Source organism: Microtus pennsylvanicus, chromosome 13 (assembly GCF_037038515.1).
Source record: "Microtus pennsylvanicus isolate mMicPen1 chromosome 13, mMicPen1.hap1, whole genome shotgun sequence".
Lineage (NCBI taxonomy): Eukaryota > Metazoa > Chordata > Mammalia > Rodentia > Cricetidae > Microtus > Microtus pennsylvanicus.
In genome coordinates this window covers 55,742,784-55,767,595 of record NC_134591.1, presented here as the reverse complement: position 1 = coordinate 55,767,595, position 24,812 = coordinate 55,742,784, and the positions used below count along the sequence as shown (strand labels likewise).

Here is a 24,812-nt window from a genome sequence, read left to right as displayed (position 1 = left end):
AGGCCGCCGCCTCCCCCTGCTGCCGCTGGTGCCGCCGCCCCCGGCAGCCGCTGCCGCCGCTGGGCCCGCCCCCAAACCGGATAATTGGACTGCCGCCGAGAACCGGCTCCTTATTGGCTGAATGGGTTGTCACTCCGGAGCAGCAGGGTAGGTGGTGTGCATCACGTGCCTGGAATCACCTGACTTGCAGCGACTGCTGCGGGGAGGGGGAAGGAGGAGTCACGAGGAGAGCGGCCCGGCCGCGCCTCTTGTCGGGCTCCGGGCCTTCGCCCTGGGTGCATCCCTCTACCGCCTCGGCCTGCCCGGCGCGCATCGCGCTGCTCGCCGCTCCCCGCCTCCTTTCGGGCTCCGAGAGCACCTCAGGGAAGATGCTTCTGGGCGTCTGGGTAAGAGTTCCTTGCCCCCCCCCTCCTCCGGTTGCAGCTGCCCAGCCAGTATTTATAGGATGCCTGCCAGGTCCTGGGTACCACCCGGAAGGCACTCGAAACTGAAACCGCATTGCCCCTGCCTGCCCTCGAGTTGCTTGAAGGTTAACAGAGATTGGACATCTGTGTAACTAGACTCAGTACAGATTTTATATGTGAGAAGGCCATGAGCACAGATGAACCGCTCGAGAATTGGGCGAGGAAGTCCACAGGAGGTCGTGAGCCGGTCCTGACCGATGATGCGGTGGGCATGTGCGAAAAAGTGTATAAAGTAGGAGCCAGTCAGAAGGCAGAGACAGTTATAAGTTCCGGTGATAACTTGCCCTAGCTGGTAGCTGAAGCCGATAAGGAAAACAAATACAAGCGTGCTAAAACACCGTATCTGCAAGGAGATCGCGGATAAGTTCCTGCTGTCTTTATAGTCGGCAGACTCTAGCTTCCCGTTCCCAACTAGGCAGTGCTCCTCCACTATCCCATCCAGCAACTGAGTACTGCCACATCTTTGACTTCCCTGTGATTAGAGACCAGAGGAATTGGGAACAATGACGGCAAATGTTTGCTGTCAACATGTGCTTCAGAAAGCCGTATGAGCGTTTTCATGTTTTGAAATCCAGAAGTGGAATTTTGACAGGCCTTAAAGTACAGCCCTGTGGAGTTGGGGTAGGGGTCTCGGTTTTACAAGGTGGCTGTGTCGTTTGCAGGGCCAGGGATAGAATTCTGGGCCTTTTGTGTATGCTAGGCAAATTCTACCACATAGCCTTATGCCCTACTCAGAGACAGACTTGATAGTGAAGAAAAAAAGTAAGCTGGTGTACGCCTGGCACATTGGTTATGCCCGATCCTAGTAAGTTAAAGGCAGTATCTAACAGGCAGGCAGAATGAACTTAAATGTACTTAAATCCGCTGGGCGGTGGTGGTGCACGCCTTTAATCCCAGTACTCTGAAGGCAGAGGCAGGTGGATCTGAGTTGAAGCCATCCTGTGCTACAGAGTTCCAGAACACACTCCAAAACTTCACAGAGAAACTGTCTCGAAAAACCAAACAGAAAAATGCGCACGTCCCTCACTGTCCATGGAAGACTGCTTACAGGACAATCCAAACCCATGAACAGTCAGACTGGAAGACAGTCAAGTTCCTTGTATAGACTATTTGCATGTGAACCTATGCACACAACTCCTGTACTTCATGTCAGCTCTGCATTAGTTATAATACCCAATAAATACGACTGGTGTCTTAGCCAGGTATGATGGCAATGGCACACACCTGTAAATCCTAGCACTTTAGAGGCAGATACAGAATCCCTCAATTAGTTCAAAGTCAGCCTGCTCTACACATGAAGTTCCTGGACAGCCTGAGCTAAACACTTTTCTAGGAGTCATGGGGGAAAATGTAACTTTGTTATGCCATATTGCATAGATAAGGGCAAGAATAAAGTCTACCTATGCTCAGTACAATTCCCTCCACCCCCCCAAAAAAATTTCCAATTCAGTTGGCTGAGTCCATGGATTCAGAGAACCAACTGTTTGCCAGGGGAAATCAAATTTAAGGGTAGCTGTGGTATAAATTTTAGCAGTTTTGGGTGAGGTAGAGGTCAGAGGACAACTTCAGATAGTTTCTTACCTTTCACCTTGAGTTTGGGGACAGTTTCTTCTTTGGTGTTTAGAGCATTACATTTGCAAAGCTAGCTAGCCTGCAAATTTCTGGGTTGACTCCTGTCTACCTCCCGGCTCACAACGGGAGCCCTGGGATTATAGAAATTACACTAGTCTGCTCAATTTTACGTGAGTTCTGGGGATTCAGACTCAAGTCCTCACATTTATGTGACAAGTGCTTTAACCCACTGAACCATCTCCAAAGCTCTGCCAGCTCAAATTTTTATTCTGGACTGGAGAGATGGCTCAATGATTAAAGCAGTTGGTGCTCTGGCAGAGAACCCACATTCAGTCCCAGCTCCCGTGTAATGGCTCACAACCATCCATAACTCCATGTCAGGGATCCAGTGCTCTCTTCTGACCTCCAGGGATACCAGGTACACACACAGGGTACACATACATACAAGCAGGCAAAACACTCATACACATAAAATAAAAATACATCTTTATCAAGTTTCTTATTTAAGGGGCTGGAGATGTAGTTGTTGGAATGCTGGCCTAGGTTTATGAAATCCTAGATTCTGTCCTCAGCACTGCATACCCCAGGCCTGGTAGCACATGCCTGTCTGTAATCACAGTACCAAGGAAGTACAAGAGGACCAGAAAGAAGTTCAAGGTTATTCTCTGCTATAATATCAGTCAGTCTCAAAAAAGGCTTCAAGCCAAGTCATACTCCTCAGTGCCTGAAGTGGAACAAAATAGTCAATTCTTCACAACAGCCCTTCTGCTATTCCAGGGCAGCCTTCATTACACACCCAGTCTTCTCAGCCTCACAGAAGAGAGCTCCAGGCGCTCCTAGTCTTCTCTGTTCCCTGCTATCCTCAGTTGCTCTGTCGTTGCTTCTACAGTACGGTTCAAGACGACTTTTGAGTAGAACCATTTTGTCTGTACTGTTCGAGATAGCCACATGAATGAATGCCAGAAACGCTGCTGGTGTGATTGAGGAACTGAGCTTTTGTTTTTGAGTGAACTGCCCTGTGTAACTAGTGGTAACCACACTGAACCACTCAGCCATGCTTTCACATCCCTTCTCCCTGTTGATCATTCTTCCTTAAAATGCATTCATGCTCGTCAGCGTCCCTCAGCTACCTGGTGCCTACACAGTGACCAGCAGGGCTTCCAAGCAGACTTCTTTTAGCACCTGGACATTTGTTCTCCAGATGTTTGTTTCCTTGGACTGTAAATGGTTCACATTAGTGATCACTATGACTAGAATTTTGCCAGAAACTCTACTCTGTAAGCTTATGTAACTACATTTTGTAACTGCTATATGACTTGGTATTTGTAACTTTTTTTGTTTGTGCCCAGCAGCTTAGGTACTCCAGATTATCAGGTTAAAACCTGTTCCAAAGTAGCCAGCCTTTCCAATTCCATGGTATTTACAGATGTGGCACTACTACAACTCACCTGTAGGGAGCCCTGTAGTCTGCAAGGCACTTTGATACTCACTGTATTTAATCTGATCCTGACAGTAACTTTGTAAGGTGGGTAAGATGCGAAAGTACACATACACACATCGGGGGGGATTGAGCCAGGGTCTTACGTAGACAAGGCTACACACTTAACTTACTGTGTAGTCAGAGATGACTAAGTCCTCACGCTCTCCCCTCCAGGTGCTAGGATTACAGGCATGGGCCATCCACCCACCTGTTCAGAACTGTTTAATATGTATTGTGAGCACATGTGGAAGGACAACTCTTGGAAGCTGATTTTTCTGCCACCTTGTGGGATCCAGGGATTACGCTGAGTTCTTCAGGCCTATGCCCACACACCTCTACTTACTTAGCCCATGTCTGTAGCCCATAATTTTTATATTCTAGATGAAGCAGCAGAAGTGTAGCAGGAACTGAAGAGATGACTTACATTTCCTACTCCATTTAGCATCATCTTGTATACAATATTCATTCAAGTCATTGATAGAAATGATGGAAAAGGGGTTCATGCGCTGCTTTTGGAGAGGACCCAAATTTGGTTCCCAGCACCCATGTCAGGTGGCTCACCATGCCCAGTGACCCTGAAATCTTTTTTTCTTTTTTAGGATTTATTTGTGGAGGGGTTTTTTGGGGGGGATGTATGTTTGTTAAATCTGAGTACTCTGTATGTACTCCACATTGTGAGCCACCATATGGTTGCTGGGAATTGAACTCAGGACCTCTGGAAGAGCAAACAGCCAGTGCTCTGAACCAGAGCCACTGCTCCAGCCCCGGACCTTGAATTCTTCACTATCAATGGCTGGCCCAGGTCAGTTGCACCTACAGGTGGTAATCTAACTCACATACTGTAACTAATGTGCAAAAAGGTGATTCAAGAGGCAGTCACAGAACAACTGAGTAATAGAACATTAGACCAGGCATGGTGGCACACACCTTTAATCCTAGCACTTGGGAAGCAGAGGCAGGAGGATCCTGAGTTCAAGGCTACCATCTGCTACATAGTAAGTTCCAGGCCAGTTACAGCTACATACAGTTAGCCCTGTCTTAGAATAAATAAATAAATAAATAAATAAATAAATAAATAAATAAATAAATAAATAAATAGTTAGATAAATAAATAAATAACAGTAGTGTTGTGAGAGAAGAAAACTGCCAGAAAACAAAATTAGTTGTCTGTTTCAACAAAACGGCTGCCATACAAACTGCCTAAAGAAGCTAAGTCGCCTCTCTTCCAAATCTTCATGAGCCTGTCTAGCTATTCCACAGTTCCCAGCACATTGCTTACATACATGTCTCATAATAAACGAATCCTTACCAAACCAGCACTTAGCCCAGTGCTGTCCATCTAGGAGGCACTTTAGTAAAGAGAATCTGTTAAGCTGAATGTTCTTCCAGTAGTAGCTGGCCACCCTCCAGAAACAAACTTGAGACTGGCAGAAACACAGACCATTGCCACAATCCTGCCATGACTGATTACAATGCCCTTGTAAATGGCTTGGTCAGAGTTTCCAGCAGGTGCCAGTGCCTCCGCTGGTTAAACCAGCTTTGATTGGATGTGTGCTGTTTAAGGACAAGCTCCCTAACAATAAGGACAGAAGACATGAACTAGAAGGATTTCACTGTGAGGGAGGAAAGGAAGTAACCAACAACACATCTGACTGATTAGGGCCAGATGGAGTGGTGAAGGCCTATAATCCCAGAAGCTGGGGGCAAGAAGATCAGAACGTCAAGGCCAGCCTGGGGGACGTGAGACTGTCCCCTACCCAAAAAGAAAGAAGAGGACTAACAAAACGTGGTACTTTACCATTTACAGATCTTTCATGTACATGATCTCATTTGACCTCACAACAACCCTGTGAGGTAGGCAGCACATGTGGTCATAGTACAGACAAGGAAAGTGAATCTCCAAGCCATTAACTGACCTGCCCAGAGGCCAACAGTAACAAATTCATATAAATGTCAGTCTTTGGCCTAAAAATTCAGCACCCAACGTCCCCTCATACTTGCCCTACCTCCTTCACAGGGATAATAAAGATAAAATTAATTCAAGGCTCAAAAAAATACCTTTAAGGGGGAAAAAAGCACTATATAATTACATATTATAATCATCTGTGACATAATGGTTCATCCTCCTTCCCATCCCAGCTTGTGCATGAACCCAGAATTTTATATTATCTCTCTTCTGTGTTCAACTAAGGAACTAAGTAAGGCAGGGTAAGAGTGTAGTCCTACTGGAAGCTATGTAAATTACAATCAAGGTAACTGCAGCATTGGGCAAACTGAAAACAGCACAGACTAATGTGCAACCAGGACGCACTAAAGCACACAGCACAGCAAGGCAGCATTATCAGATGGGCGGGATTGCATAGAAAGAAAACGTGGTGTCAGAGTTCACACTGGCACGCACACAGTTATCTAAGGCAAAGTGGTGGCAAAGAGTTCTTTGTTCCATATTATATAAGGGAGCAGAAGACGCATGGGAACCCATGCAGAAGCATCCTACATCACACATCTGTCCAGCTGTCTACTTGGAATACACTGTCAAGAATGAGTGTGCCTACTATGCTCAAGTCCTCAACCAAGGAATAGCTCCATGCTAAATCTCCTAGCTAAAATACAACCAGTACCATCATTCCTAACTGGATAATAAATAAAATGTCTTTGAAGGTGAAAAGTTACATGGCTCTTTAGCTTTTCTTCGAGATCTACTTTGGATTCTCCTCCTTTAAGACCCAAAGAAAGTTATATTGAGTTTTTATTGGTGATTCTATGTATATGTGTTTATAACATTAAAGTGTGATGAGTGGATTTTACATATTAAAAGTTTATAGCATCTTTTCAGGAAAGATTATATACTATACAAGCTATTCAAGTGATACAAAACCAGTTTTCAGTGTCTTTTCAACTGAGAAGAATCCTATTCAGCACGCTTCTCCTCCTGAGGTGGCTCATACTGAGCAAGCTATGGGGCAAAGACAGAGGATTTAGATGAATTTTATTTAAATTGGGTAAAAAACTTAGTAACACAATGAAATTAGATATTATATTCAACTTAGTTATTGAGTCAGTAATCAGTTTCTGAACTTATCCTTCTTAAACCATTTGCTTACTTAAGATTGAGCACAATTAAGCCTAACAAAATCCCTTTTCATGTAAACCTTTAGCATTGCTGGGGAACTAAACTTTAATTTCAATTTATGACTCAACTGTTCAGATACTAGGTACATAACAGTCTAGCTTTCTAAAACTGCTGTGCTGTGTAATATGGAGCTGTCTTGCCTTAAAAAAAATCAAAGAGTCACATGACTTCTACTAGCATAGTCAATGAAAAGTAACTAATGCCTGACTTTTAAAAAGTCCCAGAAGGGCCCTGGCATGGCGCATGCCTTTAATCCGAGCACTGAGGAGGAAGAGGCAGGCAGATCTGAGTTCAAAGCTAGCCTAATCTACACAGAGAGACACCAAGTGTATCTCAGCATCTTTGATAATCTAAGACATTTTCTTTTAAAAAAGCTTATGGCTCTTTACAAGAACATTAGCCTTCATAAGATTTGACTTCTTTCAATTAGCTGTCAGACATGGAAAGTGCGTTGTGTAGTTCAGACTGTGGTAAGCCTCAAAGACTGCGTTGACGTTCAAGTTTGAGAGTTTGAACAAAGGGAAAACTTCAGCTATAGAGGGCAGTTTACTTCTGTCCTTGTACCTAGAGCTAGCATGCTTGAGACAGTGCAGACTGTGCACTGTCCCATTCTAGATGCCCTTAAAGCAGTGGCCTAGACTGACCTGAACTGCCTAAGAACCTTAAAATTATCCATTTACTTTAAGCAGTATTAACAAGTATTCCAGCCTTCTTATTGATGCAGGTTCTCAATTCCCTCTTCTTGATCACACTTTGCTTACCCTATTTATTGTTGGTCTTGGGATTTTTCTAGATGAGGCTTAAGTTTGCCATGTATCTGATTCAAACTATACTCAACTGTCCTTCCCTGCTGCCCATTTAGTGAAGTGTTGGGTTAAGTTGTTTACTCTGGTTTTATCAGGCTGCAGATGGAACCCAGGACCTTCGCACATGCCAGACAGATGCTCTACCACTGACCTACATCCCTGGCCTGTAGTGAGGATTTGGTCAGATAATCATCAGAGACAAGATTGGTTTTTAATTTGAATTTCTTTTTTAAATTTACCTTTGCTTTCAGTTTTTTATTTTCTTCTACAGTAGCTTCATATTTCTCTTTCATTTCTGCCAATTCTAGGCGAAGCAGCTCTATTTCTGGGCTTTCCGGGGTAGCAGCTCCTAAGTGATGCTTTAAAAAACTAACATCAGTGTTAAGAATGTACTCACAGAGAATGAGGCTGGGGACAGTCACCCACCACACACCAGTAGTTATCCAAGGTCATGTCAAGATTCAAAAGAACTTTTCAATAAACCAAAGTATTTAAAGCTTATTATATATTTGAATAAATTAAAATGTCAAAAATATGGCCTTTTTGACTTCAGAGATGAAAAGGATACTCCAGAGCACTGGTGGGCTTCTCTGGCTCTTCATATAAGGCTACCAACACTGCAAACCAAAGAGAAAGAAAAGAATGAGGTGTTCAGTGTAGATGGCTGAATATTCAGAAACTCAGTAAATACTATCTGCCTGCTAGAGGGCAAGCAGACTGCTAAGATTGTCCATACAGTGGTGAATACTCAGTGTTCTTGCTTGCAACAAATTTACAGTCCATTGCAAAAGATAAGGAACACAGAGAGTATTGAACTGCAATAGTAGTTACTGAGTTTCGCAGTGAGACTGGAGAAATGCTTAGCATCAGAGGCAGACCTGAGACCTAGCTGTGTTTCAGATAAAAACGGGAACACTCAGAGCACATACTAGGGAATTAACGTGTCAAGAATGTTGTGAGTAATAAACAGAAAGGTAGCTAGGGTCAGACGATGGAAAAATGATCCTAGGAGCTACAAATATTTCACCAGTTTTAAAGCAGGGGGTGGCAAGATCACTTCTGAAGGCTGTAAGACTGACTGAAGTGGGACATGGAAAACGGCAGAACAATTCAGAAAGCTGGGTGTGGTGGCCCACGCCTGTGATCTCAGGACCTAGGAGGTGAGGCAGGGGGATAAGGAGTTTGAGGTCATTCATTTGTGGAAAAGCAGTGAACTACAGACCTGAGCTACAAGGAACCCTGTCTTTAAAAAGTCTATGTAATCCAACTAAAGAAATTTTATGTAATTAACTGCAGTGTTCCATTCAGAATATTCAAGAATTAAGTTTTATGTATGATAGGCTAGGCACCAACCAAAATGTTCCCAGTAATCAACATGCTCAGATTGGCATTTAAAAATATACTAGTGCCTCACGTGAACACTGTCTCACTCATTTACCAAACAAGTTCTCTTGCAACTCAGTATTCACATGGCAAGTTCTCCAGACTGGTGCTGAGGACCCTTTAAAAACATCTCCTGAGCTTGCAGACACCTGAATCTATATGTAGAGACAGATAACCCACCAGGCGATAGTGGTGCACACCTTTAATCCCAGCACTCGGGAGGCAGAGATGGGTGGATCTCTGTGAGTTTGAGGCCAGCTTGGTCTACAGAACAAGTTCCAGGACAGGCTCCAATGCTACAGAGAAACCCTGTCTCAAAAAACAAATATGACAGGTAACCCAAGCTGGCCTAGAATTTACTATGTAGCCCAGGCTGGCCTCAAACTTGTGGCAGTCCTCCTGCCTCAGTTCTCCCATACAGGTGTGTGTTACCACACCCAACTTTGAAAATCTGACAAAAGCAAAAAGTGTAACTGTTCAGTGTGTATAACTTTAAAAGTCCAAATTAAGAAGTCCTGTTCTGCGGGACACAAACCTTTAATCCCAGCACTCAGGAGGCAGAGACAGGTGCATCTCTGTGAGCTTGAAATTAGCCTGGTCTACAAGAGCTAGTTTCAGGGCAGGCTCCAAAGCTACAAAGAAACCCTGTCTCGAAAAACAAAGCAAAAAAGTTCTGTTCTAAACCAATTTACATGTCCTCTTCTGGTTTTTAAGAGTTTTAATAAATTAAATACAGTATGAAAAACAGCCAGTGAACAGGTACTTTTAACTTACACCAAAATACACAAAAATTTTTTGAGCAATTGCATTTATATCACCACTATCTTCCAATCATCTTATCTAACAATACTCAAATCCCTACTTACTTTTTTAAAAATTATATATTCAAAAGTGTTTCTTCCACTTACTGCCACTGATCTGTACTGAATTGTAACCTGTATTTACTGGTTTTGAAAGACTGCATCTCTCCATGTAGCCCTGGTAGTCCTGGAACTATGTAAAATAGGATGGCCTTAGCTTGGAGAGACTGCCTGTCTCTGTGAGCGCTGCACCCAAGCGTACCCGGTCAGCCAGAATTTACACTTTGTAGGTGTGACTATCAAGGCTCTCGCCTTCTCCTTCCAAATTCCTGTCAGCAGTTCGTGCAAGACTGATGCTACAAAGTGTTACGTTTCTTGTGCTTTTCGGTGGGATGACTGTATTTTTTATCTGAAGAGAATTTGACCAAATTATATTCCCTTTGCTCTAGCAGCTAGATTTATTTTTATTAGTTACATGGGGGAGGGGAAGATTGGGCAGGTCAGAGGACACGTTCTACACTCGCCTCCTAAGGTATGAGTTCCAGGAATCAAACTCAGGTCCCTCTGGCTTAGCAGCTAGCATCTTCACCTGCTCCGTCTTCTTGCCGGTCCCAGCAGCCAGATTATTTTAAACCAGGCATTTTATAGGTTGATACCCTGCTCAAAATAATAAAATGCTGCTCCAGATGATTTGTCATCATCACTTTATGTTTTTTACTCGATGCTCTTTTGGTTATCAGTTGATGGGTTGGTTTGGTTTTTGTTTATAAGATGTAGTCTCACTCTGTAGCCAAGGTTGGTCTCAGACTCAAGCACTCGTCCTACTTCAGTCTATCAAGTACAATTAGAAATAAAACAAGACACCATGGTCTTCTGCATGTGCCTTAGACCTTTGAGGCAAGGTCTCTCACTGAACCTGGAGCTTGCATTTTGCTAAACTAGCAGCCAACAAGCCTTAGAGATCATCCTGTGTCTGCCTCCACCCCCACCCCTCCCAGCACTGAGATTACACAGAGGCCCTGCCTGACTTACTACACAAGCGCTCGTATGGGAACTCTGATATTTATGGTTGTGCATCAGGTGGTCTGAAGCTCTGAGCTATCGCTCCTTCCTAGCTCTAGTTTGCTTTTTTGAAATGGTCTTTTTATGTACCCCAGACAAGCAGTAAATGCAAGATCCACCTTCCCTCACTAGAGCACTAAAAAATGTGCTGCCATGCCTGGCTTCTTACAGTGTTTTGACCTTAAAAACCATTTTAAATCCTCTCTGAAATGTTTGCTGGATAGGAAAAATGTAAATTCATATAAATCATCTGTTTGACCCTTTAAAATTAAGTTTTAAATCATATTAATAGATAGTATCTATGTTGCCTGATGTTATTTAGGAAAGTAGAATTTAAAAAGCGTGAGGAAGGAAGCATGCAAAGGTTTCCAGTCTCTTACACGGCCTGAAAGCTGCACATCTTCTCTGTATTCAGTTATCTCCAACTCCTCCACTGCCTTTTACTGCGTCTCTGTCCCCTTGCTGCATCCAACCCTACCCTACCCCATACACAGAATACCTGGGACCAAAAGCATTTCAGTGTTTATCTCAAGTTTGGAATATCTACACATACATAATGAGATATCTTGGGGATGAGATCCAAGCCTAAACATGAAATCTATTTACGTTCCATATGGACCTAATACACATAATGTGAGCATGGCCTTGTACAAGCAAATATTTCTCGGCTGCCATATTTTGACTGACATAACTTATGCAGTCAGGTATGGGAGTTTCCACATCAAATTACAGGCTTTGGAGCAATTTAGATTTCAAATTTTCAGATTAAGGCTACTTATCTGTACGTTAGCTTCTGTTCAAAGGTCTTTCCTTTCCACTCAATGTGAAGTGTCACAGCTTTATCACCCAGCCTCGCTATGGTTTGAGTTATACATTTACCACTCGCTGGCACTGTGTTCTGGTGTGTGCATCCCTATGTTACAGGCTCCTGACAGTGGGGACATTTCCATGGCTCTAACCCTTGGTGCCCAAAACACAAGGCTGGGATAAGATCATTCCATGGAAGAAACAAATATGAGGGGCTTTTTACCAAAATTCCAAGCATCTGAGACACTTCCGAGGCCACAGAGTAGGTTTCCCAGAGTAGTTCTTACAGTTTGCTCACACTGACTTGCAAAGACAGAGGAAATTAAATCTGAGTCGAGAATAGGTAGTAATTCAAACCTGTCCGCTCATCCAAGTGAAGGAATTAGAAGCTAAATTCTCCCAGAATATCCCCTAGCCAGCCTTTGTTTCCCTAAAAAGCAGATGCAAATAATTTCCCAGACACTTCCCATGCTCAAAAGGACCAAGGTTTCAGTCCCTGCCAAGAATTCCATTCTACTCCCTTGAAAACACCGGGCAACGTTTTGTTGAGTAACATGTAGCAGGTATTCAATATACGGTCAGGCTAGTTTAGCTGTATTCTTTCTGAGGACCCTCTGGTTTCAGCCACCACACTCTAACCTTACACCCAAAAAGGAAGGGATGCAGGTTCACTTTCACAGTGAGCTTCCATTTTTTAAGGTGAATAATATAGTCATTTTTATGTGCTCTGAAGCGCTTCAAAATCTAATTCTACTTTAATTATAAAATCTATACAGTGTAGGAATACTACAGTTTGAAAGAGTGGAAAGGCCACGACCCAACTTGTCTATGAATCCCCAGCTTTGAGGACTAATAGTAACCCTCCTTCAAATCCAGTCATTTTCTTAGGTGCCTTTCGTCCAAAGGAAAATGTATGAGGTCCCGCACACTATAAGGCGGGAGAAATTGGGATCTCAAGGTCTCTTGCTAACGTGTCCACTGCGGCTGCTCGAGGGAAAGCAACGGAAGTTGGAGAGACTTTGCAACAGCTGCAAGAGTTTCAGTCCCGGGCTGAGAGCGACGTCCCGCCGCCGGCGTGCGCCCGACCCGCGGGACCCCAAGGCCTCGCCGGTCCCCAGGAGGGCCCCACCTGGCCGGGAGCGCGCGGGTGCTGGCAGCCACCGCCCGCCCCGGCTCACCTTTCGTCAGCGTGTCCAGCACCCCCGACTTCTCCAAGTACCTCCGGAACTGCTCGCGCTTCGAGTCCGCGGCCTGAGGAGACACGGCGGGTCAGGGACCGGAGCCCGGGGCCGGAGCAGGAAGACGGCGCGCCCCGCCGCCGCCCCCAAGCCCTGCACGCGCCCCAACTCCCACCCGGCGCCGCCCGCACGCCCCGAGCCACGCCGCGCCCCCCTCACTTTGTAATGGGCCATAGTGACAGCCACAGCGGCGTAGCTGGCGCCGGAGACACGGGCTGGCGGGCTCCAAGCCGCACTGCTCATGCGCGGGACGGCATGTGCGTCTGCGCACTGGGCAGGCACGGGCCGGGATAGCCGGGGTGTGGCCTGTTTTCATGGCGACCGGGACGCTGTGTGTCCCTGTCTCCGCGGAGCCCAGGGAGACTGCGTGCGCCCGCCCTACGCGGTTCCGGGCAGCCCTGCATCTTCCTTTTCCGGTCGCCGTGGAGATTCTGTTGCCTAGCAAGAGGCGAGGTTTTGGTGAATCCTGGCGAGCGTCCTGTGTGCTGTGGCCTGGAGTCAGCGGCTCTTTGCCGAACTCCTCCCCCACGTGGTAATGGGCACACTCCTTGTCTGTTAGGGTCTTTGGAATTGGTGGCGACCGGCCAACGCCCGTTTCTTGACTCTCAGAAAAAAACCATCCGGGCGGTGGTGGCGCACGCCTTTAATTCCAGCACTCGGGAGGCAGAGGCAGGCGGATCTCTGTGAGTTCGAGACCAGCCTGGTCTACAGAGCTAGTTCCAGGACAGGCTCCAAAGCCAGAGAGAAACCCTGTCTCAAAAAAAAAGAAAAGAAAAAACCCAACATGGGGGGGGGGGGGGGTGGTGAAAGCAAGAGGACCAGGGAAACGTTCAAGGTCACCCTCGGCTACGCAAAGAGTTTAAATCTAGGTTGGGCTCCACATTCAGGGCCCACATGTAAGCACTAAGCCCAGTGAGGTTTGCAGATACAGCTAGCTGGGAGAAAGCTTTGTGGGCTGCGGGCTGACTTCTATCTATAGCAATGTTGGTTTAGAACAATGACCTCTAAAAGTCGTGGTCCTACCTTTATTATTAGTTACCCCCAGTATTTAACGTTTACTTCTTTTCCATACATAATATGCGTGTTTTTGTTATTATCTGAGCCAATATGTTGAAAATAATTACAGGTAGTATTAAGCATGTATATCTCTTTAGTTTCTTTTGCTTCATCCAAAATGCTTGTCCCACTTTATCCTGTGATCCTCAGGAGCTTCCGGAAATGCAGAAGATAAATTTAAACGTAGGTCTTCTGCTGTTTTTCTACTGAGAACTTTCCTAGGCGCAGATGTACCCATTACTTGGCTAGATTTTATTTTGACTCCTTTGCGTAGAATTCATTCTATTCGCTGGGCTGTGATGGCACATGCATTTAATTCCACCACTAGGGAGGCGGAGGCAGACTAATTTGAGTTCTAGCCCAGCCTGGTCCAGGACAGCCAGAACTACACAAACCTTGTCTCAAAAACCAACAAACAAAAAATTTATTTTAAAAAAATAGATTTAAGTCTATTCATGTTTCAATACATATTGTCTCCCAAGCCCCACTATCTAGATTTCAAAGAAAAATCTAGATGGAATTTTTTTTATTCCTTTTGGGGGATGGGATGGAGAAGGGAATTCCTGCCATGGCAGAGCTGGAGGTCTGAAGACTGCAGGAGTCTTACGCTCTCACCTGTAATGAACTCCTCATGCTTGGACAGAAAGCACCCTCCCCCACTGAGCTATCTCCCTAGGGCTCCCCTCGTCTCTTATACTTAATGATAAAGTTAGTGTACTGAAAGGAGACTAGATGCAAGATAGATGCTGTATTAAACTGTTAAATTATTTGAGATGTAATAAAGCAGTTTGACCTGAAAGGAGAAGAAAGGAAGGGTAGACAGATCAGGGCTTGCTTGGGGCCCATTAAAGGGAAGTGTGTCCCTCTGGTCAAAAGAATGGAATCTGACTTTGACCACTGGCCCTAATTGGAGACGTGATAATTTAATCTTTGAGAAACTGAAATAGTAAATACTATCGTCTCTTGCTTTAAGGGTGAGTTCAACCTATCACTTGAGCAAGAGACCACTCCTCAGGAAAGCCAGTATGCCTGAAGACATGCTAAGGAGATGAGAGGAATAATTATTCCCTTAATGAGATAATGTTTGATCATCCCAGGAGCCCCTCTCTTGAGACAGTTGTTGACAGATCTTCACAGCTAAACCTGTCACCTGAGTCTTAAAAATTTAACTTTTCCCTTTCCCCCCTCTTTTTTTATTGATATTTATTGAGCTCTACATTTTTCTCTGCTTCCTCCCCTCTTCAACCCTCCCCCAAAGTCCCCATGCTCCCAATTTACTCAGGAGATCTTGTCTTTTTATACTTTATACTTTCCATGTAGATTAGATCTATGTAAGTCTCTCTTAGGTTCCTCATTGTTGTCTAACTTCTCTGGGATTGTGGTTTGTAGGCTGGCTTTCATTGCTTTGTGTTTAAAAGCCACCTATGAGTGAGTACATGTGATAATTGTCTTTCTGTGTCTAGGTTACCTCACTCACTCAAAATAATGTTTTCTAGCTCCATCCATATTTCTGCAAATTTTAAGCTGTCGATATTTTTTTCTCCTGTGTAGTACTCCATCGTGTAAATGTACCACATTTTCCTTATCCATACTTCAGTAGAAGGGCATTTAGGTTGTTTCCAGGTTCTGGCTATGACAAACAAAGCTGTTATGAACATAGTTGAGCACATGACCTCGTGGCACGATTGAGCATCCTTTGGATATATACCCAAAAGTGGTATTACTGGGTCTTGAGAAAGGTTGTTTCCTAATTTTCTGAGAAATCGCCACACTTACCTCCAAAGGGGTTGTACCAGCTTGCATTCCCACCAGCAATGTAGAAGTCTTCTCTTTTCCCCACAACCTCTCCAGCATAAGTTGTCATCAATGTTTTTGATCTTGGCCATTATGACATGTGTAAGATGGAATCTCAAGAGTTGTTTTGATTTGCATTTCTCTGATGACTAAGGATGTTGAACATTTCCATAAGTATCTTTCAACCATTTTAGATTCCTCTGTTGAGAGGTCTCTGTTTAGGTCTGTACTCCATTTTTTATTAGATTATGTGATCTTTTGGTGTCCAATTTCTTGAGTTCTTTGTATATTTTGGAGATCAGACCTCTGTCTGATGTGGGGTTAGTGAAGAACTTTTCCCATTCTGTAGGTTGTTGTTTCGTCTTGTTGACCGTGTCCTTTGCTTTACAGAAGCTTTATCAGCTTCAGAAGGTCCCATTTATTAATTGTTTCTCTCAGTGTCTGTGCAGCTGGGGTTCTATTTAGGAAGTGGTTCCCCTGTGCCAATGCGTTCAAGTGTACTTCCCACTTTCTCTTCTATAAGGTTCAGTGTGGCTGGCTTTATATTGAGGTCTTTGATCCTTTTGGACTTGAGTTTTGTGCATGGTGATAGATATGGGTCTATTTTCATTTTCCTACATGTTGATATCCAGTTATGCCAGCACCACTTGTTAACTATGCTTTCTTTTTTCCATTTGATATTTTTTGCTTCTTTATCAAAGATCAGGTGTTCAAAGATGTGTGGATTGATATCCGGGTCTTCTATTCAGTTCCATTGGTCCTCTTATCTGTTCTTGTGCCAGTACCAGGCTGTTTTCAGTACTGTAGCTCTGTAGTAGAGTTTGAAGTCAGGGATTGTGATGCCTCCAGAAGTTCTTTTATTGCCCAGGATTGTTTTGGCTGTCCTGGTTTTTTGTTTTTTGGTTTTTTTTTTGTTTTTTTTTTTGTTTTTTTTTTGTTTTTTTTTTTTTTTGCTTTTCCAAATGGAGTACCGTTCTTTCGAGGTCTTTGAAGAATTTTGCTGGGTATTGCGTTGAATCTTTAGATTGCTTTTTTTTTTTTTTTTTTTTTTTTTTTTTTTTGGTTTTTCAAGACAGGGTTTCTCTGTGCCTTTGGAGCCTGTCCTGGAACTAGCTCTGTAGACCAGGCTGGTCTCGAACTCACAGAGATCCACCTGTCTCTGCCTCCCAAGTGCTGGGATTAAAGGCGTGCGTCACCATTGACTATATTAATTCTGCCTACCCAAGAGCATTGGAGGTCTTTCCATTTTCTGGTGTCTTCTTCAGTTTTTTTCTTCAAGGATTTAAAGTTCTTGTCACACAAGTCTTCCACTTGTTTGGTTAGAGTTACTTCAAGATATTTTATGCTATTTGTGGCTATTGTGAAGGGTGTTGATTCTCTTATTTCTTCCCCAGCCCTTTTGTCATCTGTATACAGGAGGGCTACTGATTTTTTTAAAGACGAGACATGATGTACAAATATTCTAACCATGCAGAACACACGTCTTGATTTGCAGTTTGTACCTAAAATGCCAGTGTACATAGTATGTCCATTGCTTGTAATAGCTAGCTGGGCCTCTTCCTCAGCCGTGCATAGCAGTTTCCCTTTGCACACCTCCTGCAGGAAGAGGACGAAGGTTATTAGCTCACATCTCTGTGGAAGCTCATTGCGGTTACAAACAAATGTACAACGTCCAGATGTGCTCGAATTTTGTTGACAAAACTGCCAATCCTGACCGCATGAACCTAAGCATGGTGCATTCTAACCATCTTGAAGCTATGCTGCCGTTCTGCCAGCAGATGGCGCATCATCTGTAAGGGGCGGTATGGGGGCGGGGCACAGCATGAAAACAATTTTTTAAACCTGCTCTGAAAATATATAATGCAGTTAATGGGAGAGGAAAATGATGTAATTATAATCTCAAAAATTAAAAAAATATGTATTTTAAAACCTGCAATTAGTGTTAAGAATAAAATACAACCATTATTTGTAACAAGTCATTTCAAACAAATCAAACAAACCAAATTAAAAAAAGTCGTATGGAAAATTCTAAGCAGCTCAAATGAACAAATACACCGTTAAGCACAAACCATTTCTTCTAGAACTACTTAGCACAATGTTGAGGTAAATTCTCATTAAAAAAAAAAAAGTACACTTGATGTCAAACGCCTTTAATCCCAGCCCTCAAGGGGCAGAGGCAGCAGATTCTGTGAGTTCAAAGCCATCTGGTCTACAGAGCGAGCGCCAGGGTATAACTCTTTCTCCAGAAATATTTTGTCAGCTATGGCAAGATGAACAAACAGAAAGACAAGGACATAACAACTCTCTGAGCAACCACAAGCACTGCTTCTGGAGGGGTAAAACTCAGCCCATTATTGGAAGGACACCAGGCAGAGATAAAACCACCACCGCTTGACAGGTTTCTTCAGGCCCCTGGGAGTGTACCGCTGAAGAAACATGTGCGTCCACCTCAGTCTTCCTCCTCATCAGGCTATGCCAAGAAACTGGACTAACCCTAGAAATTTCACTCGGGAGATTGACGCCTGGATCCCACAGGAGGAGGGACTTGTCTGAGGGTAGGGAAAGGGATCTCTCACCGTTCTGACATCTTGTCTGACCGCCTTGCAAAGAGACTTCCACCAAAACAGGGAAGGGTCAGTGCTGGATGGACCCATCCTTCTGCCAGGATGGCTTAGCTGCGCATGACTTCTTATACCTAAACTTCGTGTCGGGACACCCATTAAGGACCCAGGTCAGTGCATCCCCTTGTCCTATGTCCCAACACTGCCACATTGAATAAATCTTTTTCTACTTTTCACTATCAAGTCTGTCTTTAATATGCTTTGAAGATGCATTACTAAGCCTGCTTTGTTGGGCTGCTAAGGCACTAGCCTAATAGCTCCAGAACATAAAAGTATATATCAAGAATGAGCAGAAGAGGGCTGGGGAGGTGGCTCAGTGGTTAAGAGCCCTGACTGCTCTTCTAGAAGACCCAGGTTCAATTTCTGCAGTTCCCGTGGCAACTCACAGCTATCTGCAACTCCAATCCCAGGGAATCTAATATCCTATTCTGGCTTACACAGACACTGCATGCATTTGGTGCACAAACATACATGCAAGCAAAACACCCATACACATTTAAAAAAATACAATGGAAAAAACCCTCTAAAACATTTCCTCCCAATGGCTATTCCCTGGCATTTAAAATTTTCTGTTCAGAGCAAGTGAGTCCACATTCACCCCCTTGGCCATGATCTCTGTGAGGTATGCTGAGTGGCCACCCTGTCAAGCTGTAGGCCTTAAATTGCCCTCAGGATGGAACAGCCCCTTGCTGCGCAACCCACTCTTGCCCAAGGGTTTGTGCACCACAGGACTTGCAAAAGTCTTGAGCTCCAGGGGTCCTGTCAAGCTGTGGAGCAAGAAATCCTCCAGCACACAGTGGAAATAGTTAGGAGGGACCTGGTTATAACAACAGAAAGCAGCTGTGTCCTTTTCAGACAAAGGGAGGAAGGACAGCGAAGCTCAAGAGCACAGAAGTCACAGGCAGTGCCTTTCCTTGTTGGCATCGTTCTACCAGGCAGTGTCTCAGCCCTCATCAAATCTGCCTGATGGCATGGCTCTCCTCATGCTCAGGACGCACATGATGGGCACTGCTTCTCCCATACCCACGGCTTTGGTACCTTGGCATCCAAGTATTTGCCAAATAGACTCCCAACATCATCAAAAAAACTAATTTCATTAGGAGATCCACGCCAATATTTTTATAAAATTTTGAGTATCACCAGCTTTCAAAGAAATGAGTTCCTTTACTGCAAGGGCGCCTGTCCATCCTTGGCCACCTGACCCTTGGTTTCAGGGGTAGGGGATGCTCAGAGCTACCTAGGAACAAGGTTCATGATTCTTTTTTTTTTTTTTTTGCATTGTTATTATGATCTCTCTTATTTTTTATTTTTTTTATTTTTTTTAATTTATTTATTTATTAAAGCTTTCTGTAAGGTTCATGATTCTTTGCCCTACGAGCAAGTCTACCTTTTCCTCGAAGGTTGGTGCGACCTTCACTTCCTCATCTCTGGATCTTCAGCTCCTCTATCTCCTGACGGCATCTGTTAATAGCTGTATGTGGCAAGGCGCAGGCATAGGTAGCTGAGGGGAGCTATAGCAAGCAGAAGGCCAGGGACAAGAGAAGGAGTTCTCAGGGGACCTAGAGGGTGGGTGGCCAAGCCTGACTAGTCATTGCCGCCAGGACAAAGGCTCTGGCTTTGGTAACCTCAGTGACAGCTGTCAAGCCAGCCTGGAGGAAAGACACATTTTGTGTGGCAGCCACTGGCAGCAAGCTGACCCCAGATGGAGAACCAAAAGTTGAACTGCCCCAAACAGCTTCTAGAATTGCTTTTTTCCAGGGATTTTTTAGAGCCTCCAGTTTCAGCCAGCATCATCTGCTCTGTTAGGTAAAGCAGAGAAGCGAGCATTGGGACTTCGTTTTGAATATTTTAGGAAGCTTGACCCCTTACCACATCTTTCCCCTGTTGGGCTTTGGCTTTCCTTTGGGTCAGAGCGCTTTTGTGCACTTTGGGTGCTATCTAAACCATTTTTGGTGACTGCCACGTGGTGATTAGCTTTATCTTTCCTAGTTCATCTGAGCCGTTTGAGTTTTGTAGAGCTAAGTTTGGGCTTCTGGTGTGGGACAGAAGCAGCCGGGTTAGGTTTGCTCAGAGCACTGTGCTTCTCCGAGTCATCATATTAGATCACGGGCATGGCTTTGGAAGACACTGGAGACCTAAGCTGGCCAAATCTCACGGGCTAAAAAACTCAGACCACGCCCCCCTGCAGCTTTCTGCCCGAAATCGGACTCATTTCTCAGAGTCTCATGATAATGACTGAAAAGCTGTGACTTTTACTTCTTGCTAGATTTAGGCAACTTTATGCAACGGGGACCAAACAGCGTTTACTGTTACCGTCTTCCTTGACCACTTTTTAAGGCATAGCTCATGTCATGTCTCCAAAATCGAGTGTGAAGAAGTCATACTGTGCTACAATTTTTTTTTACATCCCCTAATTTATGGTTTTCCCCCATACCTGGCTCTTCCATGCTAAGGAAGGCTATCCCAGACCAAATAGTCAGGTAGGCTATCCCAGACTAAATCCCACGGTGTGAAACTTACCACCACCCACTTGGGGGGGGGGGGGATCTCACAACTCTGTTCTGCAACCCTGCACCATCCTGGCCACAATAACTCTTGTGTTTTAAGCTATCTTTTCATGGTGCTCCACTCGAGTTTGGAAGGGCAGCCTCTCCTTCCCTTTCAGGCCCGTCATGTCCTCTGATATAACATGCTGCTGATTTGATGGAGACCTCTCCCGCTAAAGCTCATTCCTGAAGGGTTATTTGTTGGCCGCTCCTTTCCCAAGCCAACCCCCTGCACCCCTTCCTTAACACATTTGAGAGAGAAATGAGAGTTTAGAGGACATTTCTGTTGCAGTGATGTAAACATGAAAAATATTAAGCCTACTCTCAGTGCCCCCTAGAAAAAATTCTGACTAGCCTTTGATAATCTATGCTAATTTCTAAAGCAACATGGGGCCAAGCCAATCTTGCCCACAGATAACTTACTACTCAACCCAGGCCACCTGATTTGTGAATTTTTCCTTATCTGCAAACTAAAATTTCCATTCTCAATGTGTCTGTTTGAAAGGCGTATGTGTGTAAGCATATGTATATATGTTTAAATGTGAGTCTTTGGGAGACAGTTTTGGACAGTTAATAAATTGCAACTACTGTCTTTATATTGTTCTCTCTCTCTCTGAAAACATGGTGAGTGAAAATGGGTGAATTTAGAAACTAAAATGAAAACCAGCTTTATAGGATTTGACTTCAAGGAGGCCTATCTGAATTGTCATCTAATTGAAGCACTGGTTTTGTGTCTGCTTCGTTGTGAAATGGATTCGGTCTGGTGCTGATAACTCTGGAAACTATACAGTTTTGTTCAAACAGCTCTATTTGCAACTGTTCATTGGTCCACTTCGAGGCCCCTGGTCTCCACTACACAATCGATGCAAGACCCTCACTAAGACTCTTCCTGGACATCTCTGTTGATGCCCTGTGCTGTGGAGATCTGCAGCTTTGGGTCTGCGGGTCAGGCTCAAGCAGATCATAGATGGGGTGGATGTTGGGGCGCGCCAAGTTGTAACCCTCTGTCTGGGCCTGGGCAGCTTTAGGGTTGGTCTGCCAGATGGGAAGTGGGGACAGCTATCCCATTGCCAGAGTTCCGCCGCTGGCTCTGCCACATCTGCACTAACGGTGTTGACTCTATAATGCTGCCCTGGCAAGCTGCCGTGCCTGCTCCCCCGAGCGCTGCAGCTGGTGGGGGTCAGGGCCATCAGTCCCACCTGCCCCGGGTGTTGATTTAGGGGGAGGGTATCTCTCCCCAGTCCATGTTCCTATGTTGCAGACGGGGGTGGGGTTAGGTTGCCGGTGCTCCCATCATCAGAGTTTGCTCGCCTGTGCTCTTACCAACAGGATCATCTCTGCTGTGCTGTCCAGGCCAAGTGCAGGGCTCACTTCCCCGCGTGTGGCTGCTGATCGCGGGGTCAGCTCCCCCACCGTGCCAGCCCGCTCCCTAGCTCTCTAATTTCTTCAGATCTGCCTCTGTCCATAGGACCTGAACCATTCTGTCTGTCTGTCTGACTGTCTCTCTCCCATAACACACCATATCGTACCTCTGTCCATAGGACCTGAACCATTCGTACCTCTGTCCACTCTGGAGCTACAAGGCACCAGGTAGGTCCATGTTTTCTCCTCGGTGCCCAGAGTGGACAGCTCCAGGCGTGGGCGTGGGTCTCCCCATCTCACTCAAGTCGCTGTGACTCTGGGTGGGACCAGGCTTCCACATCACAGGGAGATTATTATAGGACCCAGGTCCTCAAACCACTGAGTCATCTCTCCAGCCCAAGGAATGTTGACCTTTTTCTTATTCCCTTACCCCTACCTCTTACGGCCTCATCTGCTGCATCTTTGAGCCTATTGCTCCTAAGTGCTATAACTACCTCAAACAAGGTTAATGGGTGGTATCTTTGATGGAGGAAGGTCATTGGTTAAAAAAAATAAAGAAACTGCTTGGCTGGCCCTCATAGGTTAAAACATAGGTGGTATCTTTGATGGAGGAAGGTCATTGGTTAAAAAAAATAAAGAAACTGCTTGGCTGGCCCTCATAGGTTAAAACATAGGTGGGAGGAGTAAACAGAACAGACTGCTGGGAGGAAGAGGAAGTGAGCTCAGACTCCACAGCTCTCCTCTCAGGGGCAGACGCCTCAGAGAGATGCCATGCTCCCCGCTCCTGGGCAGACACACGCGATGAAGCTCCGACCCAGGATGGACGTAGGCTAGAATCTTCCCGGTAAGCGCACCTAGCTGTGCTACATAGAATATTAGAAATGGGCTAGTCCAGGTGCGAGAGTTGGCCTAGAAGAGGCTAGATAGAAATGGGCCAAGCAGTGTTTAAATGAATACCGTTTGTGTGTTGTTATTTCGGCCATAAGCTAGCAGGCGGCTGGGGTGTTGGGGATGCAGCCCTGCCGCTCGTACCACTACATATCTTTATCTGAAGACTTTTACTTGGGGCTTATCTTGTGAATTTCCTAGAAGATTTACTCTGACTTGACTTCCCAGCTCCTTCTGATATTAAGACTTCTCCATTAGTGCATAATCTATTTTTAAAAGGGGGCAGTAACCTCGTCAGCTCCTCTCATATTACAATAAAAAGGCACACATTCAACCCTGCAAAAGTCACTACCTCAGTACCTTCATTGATCCCTAAGCTAACTGGGCCCCTGTCTTTCCTAGGCCTGCTGGTGAGGATGTCCCAGCGCTCTACCTGACAACCAGCTTTGTCTCTTGTGGTCGGCTTGACAATGGGAGCAGATATGGAAACTCCTCCCAGCTTCTGCCACGGGCCTCTAGATCAGCTGCCAGCCTTTGCTATCGTTCCCAAGCAACAAGCAGCAGCCAGACAGGTATCACCCCTGTCTGTAGGAATTCTCTCAAGTGAGCAATGTTAGACAGGAGTTAGCTAGATGAAAGGAGTTAAGTGGAAGGCACATGAGGGACCATTCCCCCCCCTTTTTTTTTGGTTTTTTGAGACAGGGTTTCTTTGTAGCTTTGGAGCCTGTCCTGGAACTAGCTCTTAAAGACCAGGCTGGCCTCAAACTCACAGAGATTCACCTGCCTCTGCCTCCCGAGTGCTGGGATTAAAGTTGTGCACCACCACTGCCCAGCTTCCCCTATTTTTTTTTATACATAGAGCATAGTCACCTCTCTGGTTGTATCCAGGGAACATGCATAGGGCATGCAGACTCCTCAGGATGTGCTCAAAAGTGACTATCTTACTGAGGGCTTCTGTTGCTGTGAAGAGACACCGTGACCACAGCAACTCTTATAAGAGAAACACATTTAATTAGGGTGGCTTATATTCTCAGAGGTTTAGCTTATGTTCATCGTGGTGCAACAGGGTAGCATGCAGGCAGACATGGTGCTGGTGATGAAAACCCTACATTTTGATAGGCAGGCACTAGGAAGTGGTCTGTTACACAGGGTGGGATCTTGAGTGTAGATCTCAAAGTTCACCCCCATAATGAGACACTTCCTCCACCCCTACTCGAATGAGGCCTCACCTCCTAATAGTGCCACTTCCTTTGGGGGCCATTTTCTTTCAAACCACCACAGTGACCAATCTTCATAACACAAAGAAAAAAGAAAGGAAGAAAAGAAGAAAGAAAAAAAGAAAAAAAGAAAGAAGAAAGAAAATGTGAAATTGGTGTTTCCTTAAGAAAAGCTGGACAAACTATACATGTGTGTTTCTACAACACTGAAACATCATGTCTGAACCCTGGATCCTCATTTAGGGTGCTGTGGTGGTTTGAATGAGAACCTCCCTAGGCTCATGTGTTTGAATGCTCGGTCCCAGTTGGTAGAGTTATTTTGGAAAGATTAGAAGGTATGGCCTTGCTAGAGGAAGTATGTCACTAGGGCCCTGCTTGGAGAGCAAAAGAGACACACCTGACTCTCTGCCTCCTGATTGCAATTCAAGATGTGAGCTCTCAGCTGCTGCCCCAGCCCACCATGGACTCCAACCCTCTGAAGTTTACATCCAAAATAAATTCTTTCTCCTGTAAGTTGCCTCGGTCATGGTGTTTCATCACAGCGATAGAAAAATGACCAGTACGACCGTCCTTACGCGTCTTT

At 44.9% G+C, this 24,812-nt stretch overlaps 1 protein-coding gene and 1 long non-coding RNA gene across 2 annotated transcripts; one reads left to right on the top strand and one right to left on the bottom strand.

Moving 5' to 3' along the window:
- Positions 1 to 141: 141 nt before the first annotated feature.
- Positions 142 to 24,742, top strand: LOC142833765 (uncharacterized). Its single transcript, XR_012907444.1, has 3 exons — positions 142 to 386; positions 22,304 to 22,352; positions 23,415 to 24,742. It is a non-coding gene; the product is annotated as an uncharacterized LOC142833765 (long non-coding RNA).
- Mycbp (MYC binding protein) lies at positions 5,274 to 13,015 on the bottom strand. Its single transcript, XM_075945493.1, has 5 exons — positions 12,905 to 13,015; positions 12,686 to 12,758; positions 8,024 to 8,072; positions 7,695 to 7,824; positions 5,274 to 6,472 (listed from the first exon to the last, which is right to left on the bottom strand). The coding sequence occupies exons 1-5, from the start codon at positions 12,986 to 12,988 to the stop codon at positions 6,428 to 6,430; spliced, it is 381 nt and encodes a 126-aa protein (XP_075801608.1). The 5' UTR covers positions 12,989 to 13,015; the 3' UTR covers positions 5,274 to 6,427.
- Positions 24,743 to 24,812: the final 70 nt, after the last annotated feature.